The sequence below is a fragment of the Megalobrama amblycephala genome, linkage group LG15, assembly GCF_018812025.1.
Source record: "Megalobrama amblycephala isolate DHTTF-2021 linkage group LG15, ASM1881202v1, whole genome shotgun sequence".
Classification (NCBI taxonomy): domain Eukaryota; kingdom Metazoa; phylum Chordata; class Actinopteri; order Cypriniformes; family Xenocyprididae; genus Megalobrama; species Megalobrama amblycephala.
The window spans coordinates 4,876,416-4,898,501 of NC_063058.1; the positions used below are offsets into that span (position 1 = coordinate 4,876,416).

Below are 22,086 nucleotides of genomic sequence, written 5' to 3' on the forward strand. Positions count from 1 at the left end.
AAAGATGTGAAAAGACTGTGAAAGTCGGACTCGGATGACCCGCTTTTAACCCCAGCTGGGGCTGTAGGGGTGGGCGACCCCGTGTTGCGTCACGAAATTACTCAAATAATGAAAACATTTGACAGAGTTTTTCATATAACTATAAACAAGCATATAGATAAACTGGTGTAAAGATATATATATAATAACTGTAGCAGTAACTATATATCATATTATTTAGATTATAGATAGATAGATATTACCAAATTCAAAATTCAAAATTACAAATAACTTATAATTGTGATTGCTTATAGTATTATAATTTACTGTTTTTATATAATGGCAGATCCGTTGGGAGATTGATCACAGAGCCTATATATATATATATATATATATATATATATATATATATATATATATTGTTAAAAAATAGATCAGATTATACCTAACATTACGTTTCGCTCAGACTGGCCTTTTCATCAGTGTCCAAAAGATGGCGCCAGAGGCCCGTGCAAAACTCTCTTGGTAGACCACCTGGGTTCACGCGTCTCTTGTGAGAACAGCGCTATGTAAATATCTCAGCGGTGTTAAACAGTTGCCTATTGTATTGGGATGTTTGTGGTAACAAACCATAAACATTTTCAGCATCCTTAAACAGACACCCATTGTATTGGGATTATTGTTATAAAAAGCCATAAACATTTTGGGCATCCTTAAATAGTCACTAATTGTATTGGGATGAATATGAGGTGGTCTATTGGAACGATGTGTTATCCTGTTCTGTGAAAACGTTTACTACGATACTGCGTGTATGTGTGTGTGTGTGTGTGTGTGTGTGTGTGTGTGTGTGTGAGAGAGAGAGAGAGAGAGTCAGTGAGAGATTTTTAGATTTCAGTATAAACTAAAAACAAAATGTATCCCCCATTTGCAAAACACCTTTTAAAATTATACTAAATGATATTTTTGAAAATAAAAAAAAATGAAAACGTTTACTACGATACTGCGTGTATGTGTGTGTGTGTGTGTGTGTGTGTGTGTGTGTGTGTGAGAGAGCGAGAGAGAGAGAGAGAGAGAGAGAGAGAGGCGGATTATAAGTATTAAAACTTCATGATGTTTAAAGGAATTACATTTCCTGATCCCTGGAAATGTAAGATATTATTATTTTCATCCAGCTAAAACTATATTATTATTTAGTAAGATGTGTAAGATATTTTTTATATTTTCATCTAGCTAAAACTATATTATTTAGTAAGATGTTTGATTATTATTATTATTCAGTGTAATGTGTGTAAATCTCATCCCTAATGTTCATCCCTAATAGGGTATGTCCAACACATAGAGACTTTATATCTGGAATCATTTTAAATCAAATCACTCAATATTCCTAGCTCATTTTTAAACATACAGAGATTTATTTTAAGCATCACCCTTATAGGAAGATTTATTAAAACTTTAAAGATTTTTAAGAACATATTTAAACATTTTGAACATTTTCTCTGGAAAAGGTAACAGACTAAGGGTCCCATAGAATGCAGCATGGCCCATTGTTGTCACTGCCTGGCTGGGTGTGAGCTGCTCACTTGGAAAGACCGAGAGAGAGAGTGGGAGAGGGATTGGATTGTTCCAATGTTGTTCATTATTCAGTTTAATATATTATATATAAATATATTTTCATTTATTTTAAATAGATCTGTATTACGTGTGTGACGAGAAAGAGAGAGAGAGAGAGAGAGAGAGCGCGTATATTGCATTGACCCTATTGGTAAAATATTATTTTTTCTCATTGAGACGAAGAGGATGTCCACATACAAAAGCCCCTGTGACGGAATGCGACAGCCCCGAAATATCTGTTCAAACAACCGGGTCAAACGATCATTCACTCCCGGAGGTCACGGGTCAACATCCAGATGGACAAACACAAACAACATTACATTCATCCTAATATCCGGAGGTCATAGGTCAACAGCCAGATGGACAAACACAAACAACATTACATTCATCCTAATATCCGGAGGTCATAGGTCAATGACATCGGGGTCAAAGGTTGTGTTGACACAGCTGGACACTCAAGGTCATGTGGGGGAGGGGGACGACATGGGTGGTCCGGAAGGGCGTGGTACCGGAAGCAATAAATCACTTTTTGACACATGTCCCAGGGTAATAACTACTCACATATATGATCAGTTCTAGTTTAATAATTATGTAGAAAGCTATCGGTCCGTCCAGCAAACCGGTAAGTTATCCACAGACTATTACGACAGAAATGTTATACTCAGGCCACGAGGATAAATTTCTGTGATAGCATCCAAACGTAAAGCAAGGATATTAGGATCAGAACGTTAAAGTGACTTGGTTGTTGTTAAATTAGCAAGTGAACAAAAGCATGGATATGACGTGTTTAATATACGGAACGGGTAATACAAAGGTTATACGGATAAATGTACACAAGTAGACATAGATACATACAAAGTGAAAGTAAAAGTCAGAAAGAGAGATGATCAAAGAATGGCCAATTCCAACAGTCAACCTTGAAGAGCCAGCAAGGAAACCCAGTATTTAAAATCTTAACAAATACTTGCATGTAGGTTCGTTGTGGTGCTTAGAGTTTCGGAGCGCTCAGTGTGGTGGTTGGTCCTTCAGGAGGTGATCTTCAGCGAAGTTTCAGACGAAGGCTTAACTGGAAGTAAGATGACCGGAAGATAAAGAAGAGAGTCCGTCTCTACGGCAGGAACTTGTGCAGGAAAACTTGTGCATCTAAAGTGCATTGTGGTATTTTAAAGACAACAGACCAGAATGCCTTCCTGATAACGTCCTCCAATGATAGCGTTGCAATTTGGCGGTTTTCCACATCCCTTTGTCCTGTCCCCCGGGTTAATTTATGGTATGTCAAATCGGTGCATTTTCTTCATAGTACTATTAAACATTGAACGATGCATTTGACAGACATGTAACGTACATGGGTGAATAGCTCGGACTCACAGCTTTACGGAGAGACCAAACTCGACAGGTGTCGCTCATCACATAAAGAAGATACACTTTCTACTCTAATACTATCGTTTAACATGAAAACTAACCTACTACAGTCAATTCTACGATTCTACATTAGTAACACATACATGCAACAAGCACCATAATGGCAGATACATTCATATTTGCAGGTATAATATTTGTGTATACAGTCTTTATGTAGGGCTTTTGTATGTGTGTGTGTCTGTGTGTGCGTGCGTGTATTTTCCTTTTTATGACCGTTTGGAATTCGGGCCTGTCTCCTCGAAACCCGATCCGTGGTGTTCGCATCTCCTTTGAAGTCACAGAGGAGAGGTTTGGGACTTATCAAAATAGTCATAAAAAAGAGTCTCGTGATCCATTAGTGTCTGCCGGTCCGGAATCAATGTAAGATTTACAAACCAAAGTCTCCATGAATTGAGACTTAAACACAGTTTATGGTGGGACCTGCTCATCCTTGAGACTGTGCAGACCCTACAGTGTGCAATTACCATCTGCCTATTTAACGCCTTGTCTTTCGTCTCGTGTTTGTCAGATCGTTGTTTGGAGTCCTGGTGTTGTGTCCTGTGTTCTCTCGTGTTTGTTTGTTCCCCAGAGTGGATTACCTCGTCATTGTTTCCTGTTCCTGTTCTTCGTCGGACTCTCTCTCTGGATTGCACTCACGGATTCACGGACTCACGGACTCACGGACTCAGGGGCTCACGACACCTTCTCACTTCACCTCAGGATTCCAGCTGCCCATCGAAGTCCCTGCGTCACCACTCTCCTGCTACTGTCTTTCTTGTTTGCTGACTAACTCTGGTGTGAAGCTCTAATAAAGAGATTAACTTGCAATTGCATCTGTCATTCTTTCCGTGACAGCATTATTCAGCAAAAGAGAATGGAATAAATAAAAGCCCAAGATGTTGGAAAATATGTATAAGATGTTTATATTTACTGCTAAAGCTTCTAATAGCACCAATTGATTCAATACAAACAACATTTCTGAGGAAAAATATTAACTGTATACACTTACACTTATAACTAAAGTTATTTCCACTATTATACTTTGTTGCCATATGTTGCCATATTTAATATCATAAAGTACCTTAAAATAATATTTTTTTCCCCAATTTTTTTTACAGCACTTCAAGTTACGCCATTCTAAGAAAAGAAAAAGACTCAAATATTTTTTTCTATAGATTTATCATAATGTGTGCGGTAGAGGGTTAATTTCAGCAAAGTTTAATGTTTGCACAGTTTACAGTTAACTCTTGTGCAAACCTCTTAATAATAAAAACAAAATAAGAGATTGAAGAACAATCCAAACAAATTAAACTTAACCCTTAAAACTCTAAGGTCCTATAGAGTGCAAAAATGTCAGTGTCAAAAAAACTATCATAAAAGTTTTAAACTTTGGCGTCAGACTTAAGTTTGGTCTCATTTTAAAGAAATGGCAAATTATTGGTGAAGTAAAAAAGATTTTAAAAAAAAGTGAAACAAACAAAAAAGTTATAAAGGTCTTCTACTGCTGTTTATCCACTTTATGTATAGCGTATAAGAGCAGCACAGCCATTTTCAAGTTGAATGTGTGGTTTGTCATTGTAACGAAGCGGGACTGAGGCGGAGATCCATATGCAAGCTTTTATTTACAGTGAGCATAGTCGTACAGGCTAGGTCGATCAGGTCTAATCAAGACTTCGCAAACTGGTGGTGTGAGTGTGAGTCCTTTATAGTCCTGATAATGAGCTGCAGCTGGGTGTGGTGATCAGTGTGGTGTGCTAGGGTGGATGTGGCAACAGGTGATAGGTGGAGTGAGTGCATGTGATTGACAGGGGGGATGATGGGAAATGTAGTCCGGAACTGACAGGATTCGTGACAGTCATTCACCTCCAGTTATTTTTAGCTGTACAAAACAACTTGTTATTCAGCTTGATGTTGCAAAATTTTTTACCATATTATTTTAATGTATTGTAGTAATTATAAACACAGTGGTTTGTAACACAAATACTTCTACTGTTTACTGCACTTTGTTATTCATTAGTTATTTACTGGTGCCTAATGAATCTGAAGTCTCACACTTTCACAGAAAATATCTTACTTCTGTGTTACATAATAATGTGGATACTGAGGTGTGTGTAGCTCTGACTGTGTGTTGAAGGCATCCCAGTCAACACGTGAGATCATGCGATGATCACAGTGACATCACACAATCCTCATACTGTGATCCTCAGCATGTGTGTAAAGCGTGAGCTCAACGTGAGTTCATCTGATCCTCATACTGTGATCATCAGCATGTGTGTAAAGCGTGAGCTCAACGTGAGTTCATCTGATCCTCATACTGTGATCCTCAGCATGTGTGTAAAGCGTGAGCTCAACGTGAGTTCATCTGATCCTCATACTGTGATCCTCAGCATGTGTGTAAAGCGTGAGCTCAACGTGAGTTCATCTGATCCTCATACTGTGATCCTCAGCATGTGTGTAAAGCGTGAGCTCAACGTGAGTTCATCTGATCCTCATACTGTGATCCTCAGCATGTGTGTAAAGCGTGAGCTCAACGTGAGTTCATCTGATCCTCATACTGTGATCCTCAGCATGTGTGTAAAGCGTGAGCTCAACGTGAGTTCATCTGATCCTCATACTGTGATCCTCAGCATGTGTGTAAAGCGTGAGCTCAACGTGAGTTCATCTGATCCTCATACTGTGATCCTCAGCATGTGTGTAAATCTTGAGCTCAACGTGAGTTCATCTGATCCTCATACTGTGATCCTCAGCATGTGTGTAAAGCGTGAGCTCAACGTGAGTTCATCTGATCCTCATACTGTGATCCTCAGCATGTGTGTAAAGCGTGAGCTCAACGTGAGTTCATCTGATCCTCATACTGTGATCCTCAGCATGTGTGTAAAGCGTGAGCTCAACGTGAGTTCATCTGATCCTCATACTGTGATCCTCAGCATGTGTGTAAAGCGTGAGCTCAACGTGAGTTCATCTGATCCTCATACTGTGATCCTCAGCATGTGTGTAAAGCGTGAGCTCAACGTGAGTTCATCTGATCCTCATACTGTGATCCTCAGCATGTGTGTAAATCTTGAGCTCAACGTGAGTTCATCTGATCCTCATACTGTGATCCTCAGCATGTGTGTAAAGCGTGAGCTCAACGTGAGTTCATCTGATCCTCATACTGTGATCCTCAGCATGTGTGTAAAGCGTGAGCTCAACGTGAGTTCATCTGATCCTCATACTGTGATCCTCAGCATGTGTGTAAAGCGTGAGCTCAACGTGAATGCTTCACACTCCGGTCCAGTTGGCGGTGGTAAATGCACCATCTAAGCTGGTCTTCCAACCACCATAAAACATGTAAAGAAGAAGAAAAAGTTGTGCATGGTATTGTTACACCGCAGAAATGGTGAGTGGCCTATTTACATACTTTTAGATGTGCAATGTGGTCTGGTCTTTTTTTTTTTTTAGCAGAGTACTGCTCACACATGCTACATGTGCACCAGCCATTTTACCTTCAGTAATCACACCAAAATTGCTAGCTGCAGCTAGTTTGCATATCAGTATTTGTGAATTGTTAGGCCTGTTATGTCAAATCATTACAACATTACTAACTTTATATTTCAATATATTAATTTTTTTTATTTATACTTATATTTCAATAATTAACAAGCGCTGTAAAACAACAGTAAGCAAGAATGCTGCACTGGTTGGAATAGCGTAAACTATCATTGCTCTTTGGATAAAAAGATGAAGTACGCCTTCTCTTAGACACTCATATTAAAGATAAAAAGCCTTATTTCACCACACTATATGACTAGTTTTTTAACAACAACTTCTATCTGCGGAACTGTAGCTGTTTTATGTTAAAAGCTACAACGTCACTTCCCATTTACCAAAACTCAAAGTGACTGACATTCATCCTCTTATTAACATAACAAGCAACTTTACCCAGACATCAGATGCAACACTACATCATTAAGAATGTAAAGTGTAGATCTACAAAAGTGTAGTTTAAAGTACTTTATGATACACACTTTCTTTAGGATACACAACAATTGTCCAAAGAAGACTTCTTAAACAATTATCAAATACAGTAATCAGTGAGAGTGGCTAAGGTTGTCCTCTCAAACAAAAAAAATTTGTAAAAGATTTATGTGTTTCATATAATGTTTTACTAATACAGAAGTTCTTTTTGGCCTGTTAGGATTTGGAAACAAAAATTAAGGCATTGAAAAGACAGCAACAAAAAGCTCGTAGAAAATCAAAAAAGATCATTTTGGCTCTTCAGAAAAAAAATGAAAACACTTCTGATAGTGAACACTCCTCCAGAGAACTTGAATCAGACTACTCATCAGACGACTCAGGAAATATGCTGAATGTTGTGGAGCAGCATCTAAATGAAGACTTGCAAGAACAGTATGATTCAGAATCACAACAGAATACCATAATTAATATGCAAGATCAAGTGCTATGGTATGAAATTGATAGACTAAATGATTCCATGGATGTTACCAGTGAAAGTAACTCAGAGCTAGCTTTGTCTCTGGAGAAAAAGCTGTCTGAGTGGGCAATGAAATTCAACATCTCCATGACCTCTCTCACTCATTTGCTTAAGATTTTGAAGGAACATGACATTGATGTTCCAGCAGACGGACGAACACTATTGAAAACACCTCGTTCTGGCAGTTTGAGAATAACAGAAAAATCAGGTACATTTTAACTTTGAAAATGTCCATGCACTCATTTGGCAATATTATTCAGAAATTTCACTGAACTGTAAAATCTTGTTTTTGATAGGTGGCAAATACACATATTTTGGATTAAAGGAAGGTCTTACGCATACTCTGTCTGAGCAAGACACTTCAAAATACGACCACTTTGAGATTTCTTTGAATATTGATGGCCTACCCATTTTCAAGTCCAAAAACCTCACAATGTGGCCACTTCAGTGTGCTGTCATCAACATTGATGAAGTGAAAAACAGTCCTTTTGTTGTTGCTCTGTTTTCTGGAGCAAAGAAACCAAATGATTTGGAGTTTTTGAGGGATTTTATGGAGGAGCTGCAAGAACTGATGGAAACAGGCTTTAAAGGGAAGAGAATTGTCCTCAAAAACATCATATGTGATGCACCAGCACGAGCCCTCATCAAAGGAATAGTTCAGTTTAATGGCCGCTATGGCTGTGACTTTTGTGATGTAAAGGGAGTTCATGAGAGCAAAATGCTTTTTTTGTATAAAGGAAATCTCAGAACCAATGAGTCATTTAGACAGAAGACAAATCCTGAACATCACAAAACAGATAGCATTCTTTTGAATCTGGACATTGATATGATCAGGCAGTTCCCAATAGATCCCATGCATTGTGTAGATCTAGGAGTGACTAAGCGAATGTTGATGCTGTGGAAAGAAGGACCTTTGGCCCATAGATTATCAGCTGGACATCTTAGCACCATTACTTATTTTCATCAAGCTGTCCGACATCACATACCTCCTGAATTCAATAGGAAACCCAGGGGGTTAGATGAACTGAAGCACTGGAAAGCAACTGAATTCCGAACATTTTTGCTTTATACTGGACCAGTGATTTTGAAATATGTTCTCGATAAGGAGAAGTATATTCACTTCCTTTCACTTAGTATTGGAATGCGCATCTTGTACAGTGAAAACCTAATGGAGCATCGTGATTATGCAGATGAGCTGTTAACATATTTTGTTGAAAAAGGTAGCAGCCTGTATAGCATGAGTTTCATCTCATATAATGTGCATTGCTTGCTACATCTCACTGATGTTGCAAATTACAACAGATCATTACACTATTGTTCAGCGTACAAGTTTGAGAACAATATGGGTCAAATCAAGAGGTTTATCCGCGGTTCAAGTGATCCACTGATTCAAGTAGCTAACAGATTGGCAGAGAGGCAAGCAATATCAAGTTCTAAGAAATCAAATGTTAACTCTGGTACGCCAAAGACAAAAGAATGTTACAGAATGACCAATGATAGCTATTGCCTTATACATGGAGTTCAAGAAAATCTGATTTTTTGTGAGGTTTTTTTGCAGAATGGAACCTTTGTACACTAAGCCATGTGACTCCAGAATAATTGGCATATTCAAAGGATTTCGGAATCACACTAAAATGTTACATACTGACACCACTCAACTGAGACATAAAGCAATCATGATACCTTTGTCATTGATTGATAAAGATGAATACAATGCGGTAGCGCTTATACCGCTCATGCATTCAGTTTGATTAGTTAGTCAAGTAAGTCAGTAAGGCAGGGTTTTTGCCTTTTTTATTGCATGTTATCCTGATTTTGATCCAAAGACTATGAATAATGTGTGTGTGTGTGTGTGTGTGTGTGTGTGCGTGTGCGTGCGTATTTCAGTATCGAATTTGTTTATTCGGTGATGGACAGACATCTGTTGTACCAATCAGTTGGATTTTTGATGACAATGGAACATTGAAGTGTCGATGGACATCATCACTCTCAAACATTAAAAACAATTCTCCACCAAACCCTAACTGGAAGGTTTATGACATTGTGAAGATCGTTGGACCATCAATTGGTAAGAAATTGCAATAATGGTGCATTTGAATTGAAAATGAATGTGATGCTGAAATGTGGGTATAAGAACACAAATTCAAGTTGTTGTGCCTAATATAAGACAATCACAATTTTAGTTTTACATAAGTATTTAACATTTCTGGAAGATTTTTTTCTCAATATTATGATAGGTGGTCTTATAAATTTACTAATCATAATATATTTATGTATTCTATGATGAATAAATAGTTGACTGAATTTCCATTATACACATAGTATACATAAATTTACCACTTACAGGAGACTATGATCAAGCAAATCAATACATCTCAGATTACACAACGGGGGTCTCAGCAGCAGAGGACTCAATTACTTATTCAATGACAGACCCTGCAGTTGTGGAATTACCTGAGAAGAGAAAAAGGAAAAATAAGCTCTGTGATGAAAGTGACATCAATTCAGAGACATCTTCCTGTGAAGGTCTGTATATATTGAAATGATTGGTATGCAGAAAACAATTTAGCCATAACTCTGTGATCATTCTTTATTTGTATGTACTAAACAGATGATATGAACTTGAAGCAGTCAGGAAATGAAGTGAAGCAATCTGGTCTGAAGTCAAGAAATGTCCCACTGCCCAAACCTCCTATATACCATGGTTAGCCTGTTTTAACTTTGATGTAGAACTTTGAACTTGCTAAAGCACTTTTATGTTTTTTCAATCCATTTTTTATTAGTTTGTTTTTTTCTTCTTTTGAACATTAGTCAATATTCAGCTCATTCAGAAAGTTCAGTGTGACAGTGTTTTAACTTTTTAACTAAACTTTTATTTAATAAAAAATATTTTTCTTCTGCATGATCTATCTTTAAAGATACTCTTCAGAGAAGTGGGAAAAAAGATGAGGATGATCCCAAGCCCACAAGCTCTGATGTCTCAGGTGATTTAAACATATACACACATATACAAAAGATAAATTCATGTATTAATGGTGTGTATAATGTGTTACTATGCAGAGGTTTTTACACTTTATATTGCCAAAACCCACCATATATGATGAACCTTTAGCTAAGGAGTAATGTTGGACATGTAAACCTGAAGATAAACATTTTTAGTTCAAATTTATTAGTTTTATAGAAGCTTTACAAAGAATTCTGTTTTACAAAGAAATACAAATCCCATACTACAGATAAAAAACAAATATAAACACTTAAATGTCTCTATCAAGAACTTAAAAATGTGACTGTAACAATGTTTGAATATATTGAATATTTATGTTTTTTATGAATTTTATGAAGACCCTTACAACCCTCTGGAGGCCTGTTGTGGGTCCCCTGACCCCGGTTAGAAAACCCATGCATTCATGTATTGATGTACATTAAGCCACTTACTTCTATATCTTCCTCTCAGAATTTCATGATCTTCAACAACATCACATGACTTATAAAGAAATTACAGTGCAAACCAGGATACCAGGTGTGTATACATTGTTTATTCATTGTGTATACAAGGTTTGTTATGGCAAAAGATTAGGTGATCATACTAATTTTAATGTGATAAACAGATGATGTGCATTTAAAGAAGTCAAGAAATGCAATGAAGCGAGTTGGTCTGAAGACAAAGAATGTTCAGCTGGCCAAAACTCCCAGATACCATGGTAAGCTTGTGTTTTAACTTATCTAAGGAACTTAGCAGAATCAGCTTTATAATTTTATTTGCAGATTTTGAATGTCTTATGTCTTTTCTTGAAAGTAGTCAAGAGTCCACTTATTCAGAAAGCTCTGTGTGTCAAAACATCTGGTGAGTATGAAACACTTTTTCTCTTAAATTGAATCTGGTTAAGCTAATTTGATCATTCTAATTCACATTGTTCAGGTGACTGTCTGGATGATAACAATGAAAGCCCTGATGACAGTTATTTAAACTCAAGCCAGCCCAACCCAGTATTCTTAGGTGAGACAATAGATATTCCCTTTAACACATGCAAACACATCACAAGGTACCTTATAAGAGAATTTTGTGTCATGACTCTCACAGATACTCTTCAGGGAAATGTGGCAATGCATGAGGATGATCATCCCAAAAGCTCTGCTTCTTCAGGTGAGTTATAATTTAATATAATTTAGTGTGTGTGTGTGTGTGTGTGTGTGTGTGTGTGTGTGTGTGTGTGCGTGTGTGTGTGTGTTTTTTTTTTTTTTACATTGTACCAAATGTCCCCACAATTAAAGTGAACCACCTACATGTGCATTGTGGATAAAACGATCAGGGAAAAAACGGTTTAATTGATGTAGAAAAATAAATATAGAAACAATATAACTGATTTAGATAAATGCAATTTCACTGACCTTATGTATGTAATTTTGATAACAGGGAAGGAACCAAAGGAAACAAAATGCAAAGTCACCATGGAGAAATTGTTTGGTATGTGATATATCAATTAGACATTATTTATTTATACAGACATAAAACATCCTTTGCTATATAACAATCTAACTTTACAATTTTTCAGATCTGAATACTAAGATACTCCAACAAATTCAAATGCTGGAACAGAGACAAGCTGTCATCATGAATGACTTGGCAAAAGTTAAGTCTGTTCTCATGAAGCGGGCAGAAGAAGATGCCCATGAGGAACTTTTTAAACAACAACAGTGCTCCAGCTTTGAAACGTTTGAAGCCTTCTGTCAGAGGCTTGAAGAAGACAAAAATTATCGAGAGCTTTATGTTAGTACTACTATATAAATTTAGCGTTTATTTTTACAACAAAGCCACAGTTTTATTTTTTTATTTTTTTATTTTTTTGCAGCAGATACCATGTAAAAGAAATGTTGAAGCCTGGTATATTTTAATCATGACAATATTATGTATGTTTTTGTCAGGTACACTATCTCATCCATACTCACGGCAGCTCCAATATAGGTGAGATGGTGAGACAGGCTTTAAAAAGCATAGCGTCAGACAATGTTCTCTGTCTGTATAACAGAACGGGGAAAGATGGGAAGAAGGTGTTGCCACCTGTGCTCCTGACATGTTTGAAAAGTAAGTGTTTAAGTTTTGGTTTGTGCATCTGGATGCTGCTATAGAAATTGTAATGTTAACACCTTGCTCTTTGTGTTTTTAGAATGTGTCAGGTCTTTTCTAAAAACAGTCCTTTTGTTGTTGCTCTGTTTTCTGGAGCAAAGAAACCAAATGATTTGGAGTTTTTGAGGGATTTTATGGCAGGAGCTGCAAGAACTGATGGAAACAGGCTTTAAAGGGAAGAGAATTGTCCTCAAAAACATCATATGTGATGCACCAGCACGAGCCCTCATCAAAGGAATAGTTCAGTTTAATGGCCGCTATGGCTGTGACTTTTGTGATGTAAAGGGAGTTCATGAGAGCAAAATGCTTTTTTTGTATAAAGGAAATCTCAGAACCAATGAGTCATTTAGACAGAAGACAAATCCTGAACATCACAAAACAGATAGCATTCTTTTGAATCTGGACATTGATATGATCAGGCAGTTCCCAATAGATCCCATGCATTGTGTAGATCTAGGAGTGACTAAGCGAATGTTGATGCTGTGGAAAGAAGGACCTTTGGCCCATAGATTATCAGCTGGACATCTTAGCACCATTACTTATTTTCATCAAGCTGTCCGACATCACATACCTCCTGAATTCAATAGGAAACCCAGGGGGTTAGATGAACTGAAGCACTGGAAAGCAACTGAATTCCGAACATTTTTGCTTTATTCTGGACCAGTGATTTTGAAATATGTTCTCGATAAGGAGAAGTATATTCACTTCCTTTCACTTAGTATTGGAATGCGCATCTTGTACAGTGAAAACCTAATGGAGCATCGTGATTATGCAGATGAGCTGTTAACATATTTTGTTGAAAAAGGTAGCAGCCTGTATAGCATGAGTTTCATCTCATATAATGTGCATTGCTTGCTACATCTCACTGATGTTGCAAATTACAACAGATCATTACACTATTGTTCAGCATACAAGTTTGAGAACAATATGGGTCAAATCAAGAGGTTTATCCGCGGTTCAAGTGATCCGCTGATTCAAGTAGCTAACAGATTGGCAGAGAGGCAAGCAATATCAAGTTCTAAGAAATCAAATGTTAACTCTGGTACGCCAAAGACAAAAGAATGTTACAGAATGACCAATGATAGGTACTGCCTTATACATGGAGTTCAAGAAAATCTGATTTTTTGTGAGGTTTTTTTGCAGAATGGAACCTTTGTACACTAAGCCATGTGACTCCAGAATAATTGGCATATTCAAAGGATTTCGGAATCACACTAAAATGTTACATACTGACACCACTCAACTGAGACATAAAGCAATCATGATACCTTTGTCATTGATTGATAAAGATGAATACAATGCGGTAGCGCTTATACCGCTCATGCATTCAGTTTGATTAGTTAGTCAAGTAAGTCAGTAAGGCAGGGTTTTTGCCTTTTTTATTGCATGTTATCCTGATTTTGATCCAAAGACTATGAATAATGTGTGTGTGTGTGTGTGTGTGTGTGTGTGCGTGTGCGTGCGTATTTCAGTATCGAATTTGTTTATTCGGTGATGGACAGACATCTGTTGTACCAATCAGTTGGATTTTTGATGACAATGGAACATTGAAGTGTCGATGGACATCATCACTCTCAAACATTAAAAACAATTCTCCACCAAACCCTAACTGGAAGGTTTATGACATTGTGAAGATCGTTGGACCATCAATTGGTAAGAAATTGCAATAATGGTGCATTTGAATTGAAAATGAATGTGATGCTGAAATGTGGGTATAAGAACACAAATTCAAGTTGTTGTGCCTAATATAAGACAATCACAATTTTAGTTTTACATAAGTATTTAACATTTCTGGAAGATTTTTTTCTCAATATTATGATAGGTGGTCTTATAAATTTACTAATCATAATATATTTATGTATTCTATGATGAATAAATAGTTGACTGAATTTCCATTATACACATAGTATACATAAATTTACCACTTACAGGAGACTATGATCAAGCAAATCAATACATCTCAGATTACACAACGGGGGTCTCAGCAGCAGAGGACTCAATTACTTATTCAATGACAGACCCTGCAGTTGTGGAATTACCTGAGAAGAGAAAAAGGAAAAATAAGCTCTGTGATGAAAGTGACATCAATTCAGAGACATCTTCCTGTGAAGGTCTGTATATATTGAAATGATTGGTATGCAGAAAACAATTTAGCCATAACTCTGTGATCATTCTTTATTTGTATGTACCAAACAGATGATATGAACTTGAAGCAGTCAGGAAATGAAGTGAAGCAATCTGGTCTGAAGTCAAGAAATGTCCCACTGCCCAAACCTCCTATATACCATGGTTAGCCTGTTTTAACTTTGATGTAGAACTTTGAACTTGCTAAAGCACTTTTATGTTTTTTCAATCCATTTTTTATTAGTTTGTTTTTTTCTTCTTTTGAACATTAGTCAATATTCAGCTCATTCAGAAAGTTCAGTGTGACAGTGTTTTAACTTTTTAACTAAACTTTTATTTAATAAAAAATATTTTTCTTCTGCATGATCTATCTTTAAAGATACTCTTCAGAGAAGTGGGAAAAAAGATGAGGATGATCCCAAGCCCACAAGCTCTGATGTCTCAGGTGATTTAAACATATACACACATATACAAAAGATAAATTCATGTATTAATGGTGTGTATAATGTGTTACTATGCAGAGGTTTTTACACTTTATATTGCCAAAACCCACCATATATGATGAACCTTTAGCTAAGGAGTAATGTTGGACATGTAAACCTGAAGATAAACATTTTTAGTTCAAATTTATTAGTTTTATAGAAGCTTTACAAAGAATTCTGTTTTACAAAGAAATACAAATCCCATACTACAGATAAAAAACAAATATAAACACTTAAATGTCTCTATCAAGAACTTAAAAATGTGACTGTAACAATGTTTGAATATATTGATATTTATGTTTTTTATGAATTTTATGAAGACCCTTACAACCCTCTGGAGGCCTGTTGTGGGTCCCCTGACCCCGGTTAGAAAACCCATGCATTCATGTATTGATGTACATTAAGCCACTTACTTCTATATCTTCCTCTCAGAATGTCATGATCTTCAACAACATCACATGACTTATAAAGAAATTACAGTGCAAACCAGGATACCAAGTGTGTATACATTGTTTATTCATTGTGTATACAAGGTTTGTTATGGCAAAAGATTAGGTGATCATACTAATTTTAATGTGATAAACAGATGATGTGCATTTAAAGAAGTCAAGAAATGCAATGAAGCGAGTTGGTCTGAAGACAAAGAATGTTCAGCTGGCCAAAACTCCCAGATACCATGGTAAGCTTGTGTTTTAACTTATCTAAGGAACTTAGCAGAATCAGCTTTATAATTTTATTTGCAGATTTTGAATGTCTTATGTCTTTTCTTGAAAGTAGTCAAGAGTCCACTTATTCAGAAAGCTCTGTGTGTCAAAACATCTGGTGAGTATGAAACACTTTTTCTCTTAAATTGAATCTGGTTAAGCTAATTTGATCATTCTAATTCACATTGTTCAGGTGACTGTCTGGATGATAACAATGAAAGCCCTGATGACAGTTATTTAAACTCAAGCCAGCCCAACCCAGTATTCTTAGGTGAGACAATAGATATTCCCTTTAACACATGCAAACACATCACAAGGTACCTTATAAGAGAATTTTGTGTCATGACTCTCACAGATACTCTTCAGGGAAATGTGGCAATGCATGAGGATGATCATCCCAAAAGCTCTGCTTCTTCAGGTGAGTTATAATTTAATATAATTTATGTGTGTGTGTGTGTGTGTGTGTGTGTGTGTGTGTGTGTGTGCGTGTGTGTGTGTTTTTTTTTTTTTTTACATTGTACCAAATGTCCCCACAATTAAAGTGGAACCACCTACATGTGCATTGTGGATAAAACGATCAGGGAAAAAACGGTTTAATTGATGTAGAAAAATAAATATAGAAACAATATAACTGATTTAGATAAATGCAATTTCACTGACCTTATGTATGTAATTTTGATAACAGGGAAGGAACCAAAGGAAACAAAATGCAAAGTCACCATGGAGAAATTGTTTGGTATGTGATATATCAATTAGACATTATTTATTTATACAGACATAAAACATCCTTTGCTATATAACAATCTAACTTTACAATTTTTCAGATCTGAATACTAAGATACTCCAACAAATTCAAATGCTGGAACAGAGACAAGCTGTCATCATGAATGACTTGGCAAAAGTTAAGTCTGTTCTCATGAAGCGGGCAGAAGAAGATGCCCATGAGGAACTTTTTTAAACAACAACAGTGCTCCAGCTTTGAAACGTTTGAAGCCTTCTGTCAGAGGCTTGAAGAAGACAAAAATTATCGAGAGCTTTATGTTAGTACTACTATATAAATTTAGCGTTTATTTTTACAACAAAGCCACAGTTTTATTTTTTTATTTTTTTATTTTTTTGCAGCAGATACCATGTAAAAGAAATGTTGAAGCCTGGTATATTTTAATCATGACAATATTATGTATGTTTTTGTCAGGTACACTATCTCATCCATACTCACGGCAGCTCCAATATAGGTGAGATGGTGAGACAGGCTTTAAAAAGCATAGCGTCAGACAATGTTCTCTGTCTGTATAACAGAACGGGGAAAGATGGGAAGAAGGTGTTGCCACCTGTGCTCCTGACATGTTTGAAAAGTAAGTGTTTAAGTTTTGGTTTGTGCATCTGGATGCTGCTATAGAAATTGTAATGTTAACACCTTGCTCTTTGTGTTTTTAGAATGTGTCAGGTCTTTTCACAAACAAAATGAAATAGAGGTGAAGAAGCTAAAAGTAACCACCAGAACAACACCAGATGCAGAATGTATTCGCCAAGTAGAAATTTTTTTGTCCAACGCCAACACCAGGCTGAAAAGGAAACCAAATAAAGGAAAAAGCTGACTTTTTGTTTGATTGTTTTTATTGATGGAAATAAAGAATGTGGGTGTAAAAGTTTGAGTTAACTGAATCATTTTAGATAACAGTGAAGCTAACACAATTATTGCATAGTGGTGTTATATGGTGATCTTACAGTATGAGCACACAGTGATCACAGTATGAGCACACAGTGAGTGCGCAGTGACATCACAGTGACCAGAGTATGAGCACACAGTGATCACAGTATGAGCACACAGTGATCACAGTATGAGCACACAGTGATCACAGTATGAGCACACAGTGACCAGAGTATGAGCACACAGTGACCACAGTATGAGCACACAGTGATCACAGTATGAGCACACAGTGACCAGAGTATGAGCACACAGTGATCACAGTATGAGCACACAGTGACCAGAGTATGAGCACACAGTGATCACAGTATGAGCACACAGTGACCACAGTATGAGCACACAGTGACCACAGTATGAGCACACAGTGATCACAGTATGAGCACACAGTGACCAGAGTATGAGCACACAGTGATCACAGTATGAGCACACAGTGACCACAGTATGAGCACACAGTGATCACAGTATGAGCACACAGTGACCAGAGTATGAGCACACAGTGATCACAGTATGAGCACACACACAGTGACCACAGTATGAGCACACAGTGACCACAGTATGAGCACACAGTGACCACAGTATGAGCACACAGTGACCACAGTATGAGCACACAGTGATCACAGTATGAGCACACAGTGATCACAGTATGAGCACACAGTGACCACAGTATGAGCACACAGTGACCACAGTATGAGCACACAGTGACCACAGTATGAGCACACAGTGACCACAGTATGAGCACACAGTGACCACAGTATGAGCACACAGTGACCACAGTATGAGCACACAGTGACCACAGTATGAGCACACAGTGACCACAGTATGAGCACACAGTGATCACAGTATGAGCACACAGTGAGTGTGATGTGACCTCATATTTCCACCACAGTATGAGTGCACTGTGATTGTGCAGTGACCTCATGTTGTGAACAAAGTATGAGCTCACAGTGAGAGCTCTGTGTGGTTACACTTTTAGTTCACTGTGACACTCACATTATGACCGCACCATGAGAATATTGTGAGCTCATAGTGACATCATTGTGAGATCAAATTGTTGACTGGGATGTTGTCTAATTTAAAGTTGTCATGTTGATCTTTTCAGGGGTGTATTTATGGTCTCATGCGTGATATTTTGTTTGGAAGACAATTTGAATATTTTTCTTCGTGAAAGAGTTGTTTAGGATGTTGTAGAAATGTTTTCCTAGACTGATGTAGTTATTGAGGTCTAAATTTTCTCTGCTTATATGAATTAGTGTGATGAGGCTCTTTCAGATGTTGGGATTTGAAAGGTTTGAGAATAAACAGATTAAAAATAGTGGTCTGTGTAGTTAATCATCTCATTTATATTATTACATTCAAACACAGAGACATGAGCAGTATTTCTGACTCGCTGATGATCAAATGCTTGTGTAGATCCTCATTTCAGGTCACTTTGAGAAAAAAAGTGTCTTCCAAACGAATTATTAATTGTTTGAAGTTTGTTAATTTTGCTGAAAATACAGCTATTTAAGGTAGTGATCTTTTATGATGAACCCCTTCCATCACTGATCAGTGTTGTGTGTGATTGTGTTGTATGAGCAGCTGCAGTATCTCTCAGCTGTATCAGTGCATCACTGTGACGTCTGACTGACCGAGGTTTTTGTACCACTCTTTATCACTGTGTGAACACATATTTACTGTTGATGCTGTGTATACTCAGACAGTAATAATCTCCTGTATCTTCAGTCTGGACTCCACTGATGGTCAGAGTAAAATCACTGCCATAGTTAGATCCACTGCCACTGAATCTAGATGGAGTTCCTGACTGGAGTATGTTTATGCCATAAATCAGGAGTTTAGGGGTTTCTCCAAGTTTCTGCTGATACCAGACTAAGGCATTATAAGTTAGTGCAACATCCAAACTACACTCTATTGAAGCTGTTTCACCCTGTTGGACAGTTTTAGCTTCAGGTTGAGTCAGAGTCACTCCTCTGGATTCTGGAGAAGAGAAAAGAAAAACAATTATTGTTTAAAACTACTACCATCATATACTTTTACAAGAACACCAAAACCAGAGTCAGTTTTTATCAGTCTTACCTTGAATAAACAGTGTGAGAGTCCAGATGAAGGTGATTGTGTTCATTGTTGTTCTTTTGTCTTGTGTGATGATGAAGATTGTGTTCTGTTCTGCTCTCAGTCATGAAGTGTTAAACTCACAGCACTATAAACACTCTCAGAGCACTGAAGCATGTGTCACAATGCAAACAAGTGGGCAGGATTTACAACAGACAAACTAATAAACTCTCTACATATAAGATTTTACTTTCAGAGCATTCTTGAACCATTTAGTGATTAATTGTTCATATTGATTAATTGTGAAATATTTTTGTTTATGTTTGTCAGACTGATGAGACACTAGTCTTTGACTTTATATGAACATCTATCAGTGTGGATGAAGCATTTTCAGCTTTCAGTGCCGCTGTAGAAATAATCTATTCACTCTCATGATTCATTTATATAAGGTGAATGTTTCTGATAATATGTGACCAAGATAAAGTGAGCAGAATTTAGCTGGTCATGTGATCTCAACATGGTGGCCACCATACGGAGGACAAAAGAAGATTTTTCTAGGCCACTGGAATGACTGGAGAATCAAGAGTGTAGATCATTTTAAACATATTCGTCAAACACAATAATTATTTCTTTATGAAAACATTAATGTACTTCATCTTTAAAAACATGATAACAATGAGAAATCAAGTAGTAAATAAATCAGTTTTACTGTATTTAGAGTAAACCAGAAAGAACCTCCATTATGGCCTTTTGATCAATGTTGACATGTTGCTCTCTGGACTGGAACACACCAGTTTCACTTCTGCTGAAAATGTCACGATGAAAATAGAGATATATGAAAATGTCATGAAAATCAACTGAATTCAGTCTGTTCAGTTTGATTGACAGGAATCATATATTACACCTAAAACGTGATGATCATATTAAACACTGACTCATTCTCTTCAGAAACACAAGATTGATGTTCAATCAGAGTCCAGTAGTTTTACTGACAGGGTTAAAAGAAAGGCTTTACATCACCAAGTCACAGTAACAGTAAATATACAGAGTCAAACACACACATTTACACATCATTCTCTACAGGACACAACTGAATGATTCCTGCTGTATCAGTATCAATGATCTTGCTGCTCAACATTCAAACACTTGTCTATTGTTTGCTGTAGCAGTGCAGTGTACTTTCAGAAACCCTCCACCTCCCCCAGCTCCACCTGTCCAGATCTGCTATGGGGTGATTCATGTTTGCTCGTACAACAGCATCATGTTGTGTGTGTTGGCAGTGGAAAGTCCTGTACTCTACAGCAGATATAATCAACAGCAGCAGACCAAACACATGAACATTGTCATATTCATTACCATCACAAACTCTCCAAGAATTGTCATGTCAGAAATCTAGTTCAGTCATGAAACTGAAGATGGCACAGGCTTCGATCGCTCTTTTACATGCAGTCTGTAATCAATCACATCAATACCAAATGACTCAGGCTGATTGGTCTCTGCTGATCCTGCAGCCAATGAGATCCCTTCTCAACATTTAATAGTCTGGTTCAGTGTTTGCTGTAGGCTAGTCCTGCATCTATAAGAGTTCCTCAGAAATTCAGACACTTAAGAGAAGTCAACAATGATTTACCATTCCAGATACAATGTTGAATGATCTGATGTATCATTGCATAAAAAGTCAAACATACACATGTTCAAAATGTTTGCTGTAGTGATGAAAGAAATTAAGTTTTTGAAAACTTTGAATCAACCATTGCTTCGCAAAATGATTCACCTGCTGGTCAGAAAAGTGTAAATATAATGAAAACTCAGACAAACATGCATAAAAACACCTTTTACAAACAAAATGCAAATGTTTTATTGAAATTGTTCAATTTCAAATCATCTAATTACATATGTAATTTCTTCATAATGTGTTATTTTATTAAATTATAGGGCTTGTTTTGTTTGTTGATATTTAACTCTTGAGGGTCCTGATAATATATCCATCATGAAATGTGGATAAACAGAAAAGGCTGCACCACTTCAGCCCCTCATTTCATTGAACAGACGTGTCATATATTGATCCGGTGTGAAGTCCAAAAACGTTTTATGTTGCCTGAGGGCGACACCATGCCATAGAGGAATAAAGAAAAAAATCTATAAATAACTTCAGCAAAACTTGTATGTAATGTTGTATTTTCAGTGGTTTAATTGGGAACAATTACTGGGACACCATAGGAAGATTTATTGTTTCCTCTTTAAGCATTTGAGCTCATGCTGTATGTCGACGGGGAAGCAGAGGTCGTTTTGCAGTTTCACATTTATCCTGTATTTGCTTTACTGTCTCTTTATATCATAATTACTGTATTTATGATGTTAGAACATTGTTAAGTGTTTCTGTCATAATGTGCATCAGTGAATTTTCCTTTAAAGTGTTGCTTTTAACC

General features: G+C 36.9%; 3 protein-coding genes and 1 gene segment (V, D, J or C); 3 read left to right on the top strand and 1 right to left on the bottom strand.

Moving 5' to 3' along the window:
* Positions 1 to 6,737: 6,737 nt before the first annotated feature.
* Positions 6,738 to 9,044, top strand: LOC125248000. Its single transcript, XM_048159552.1, has 2 exons — positions 6,738 to 7,673; positions 7,762 to 9,044. Exons 1-2 carry the CDS (start codon positions 7,334 to 7,336, stop codon positions 9,042 to 9,044), a joined length of 1,623 nt encoding a protein of 540 aa, XP_048015509.1. The 5' UTR covers positions 6,738 to 7,333.
* LOC125248001 lies at positions 9,031 to 12,716 on the top strand. Its single transcript, XM_048159553.1, has 13 exons — positions 9,031 to 9,533; positions 9,812 to 9,991; positions 10,077 to 10,169; positions 10,384 to 10,449; positions 10,920 to 10,985; positions 11,074 to 11,166; positions 11,262 to 11,309; positions 11,385 to 11,462; positions 11,547 to 11,609; positions 11,880 to 11,930; positions 12,019 to 12,233; positions 12,389 to 12,548; positions 12,631 to 12,716. Exons 1-13 carry the CDS (start codon positions 9,302 to 9,304, stop codon positions 12,714 to 12,716), a joined length of 1,431 nt encoding a protein of 476 aa, XP_048015510.1. The 5' UTR covers positions 9,031 to 9,301.
* A 1,216-nt stretch (positions 12,717 to 13,932) lies between these two features.
* Positions 13,933 to 17,538, top strand: LOC125246566. 3 transcript variants are annotated; one of them, XM_048157522.1, is made up of 13 exons: positions 13,933 to 14,243; positions 14,522 to 14,701; positions 14,787 to 14,879; positions 15,094 to 15,159; positions 15,629 to 15,694; positions 15,783 to 15,875; positions 15,971 to 16,018; positions 16,094 to 16,171; positions 16,256 to 16,318; positions 16,586 to 16,636; positions 16,725 to 16,940; positions 17,096 to 17,255; positions 17,338 to 17,538. In XM_048157522.1, exons 1-11 carry the CDS (start codon positions 14,012 to 14,014, stop codon positions 16,856 to 16,858), a joined length of 1,104 nt encoding a protein of 367 aa, XP_048013479.1. In that variant the 5' UTR covers positions 13,933 to 14,011; the 3' UTR covers positions 16,859 to 16,940; positions 17,096 to 17,255; positions 17,338 to 17,538. The 3 variants fall into 3 exon arrangements, with proteins under 3 accessions (XP_048013479.1, XP_048013480.1, XP_048013481.1); XM_048157523.1 differs by having other exon boundaries at positions 15,974 to 16,018; XM_048157524.1 differs by lacking the exon at positions 14,522 to 14,701.
* A 1,581-nt stretch (positions 17,539 to 19,119) lies between these two features.
* LOC125246638 lies at positions 19,120 to 20,240 on the bottom strand. The segment is given in 2 exon segments: positions 19,120 to 19,582; positions 19,682 to 20,240. Coding segments are annotated over 2 exon segments (369 nt in total).
* Between the last annotated feature and the right edge of the window lie 1,846 nt (positions 20,241 to 22,086).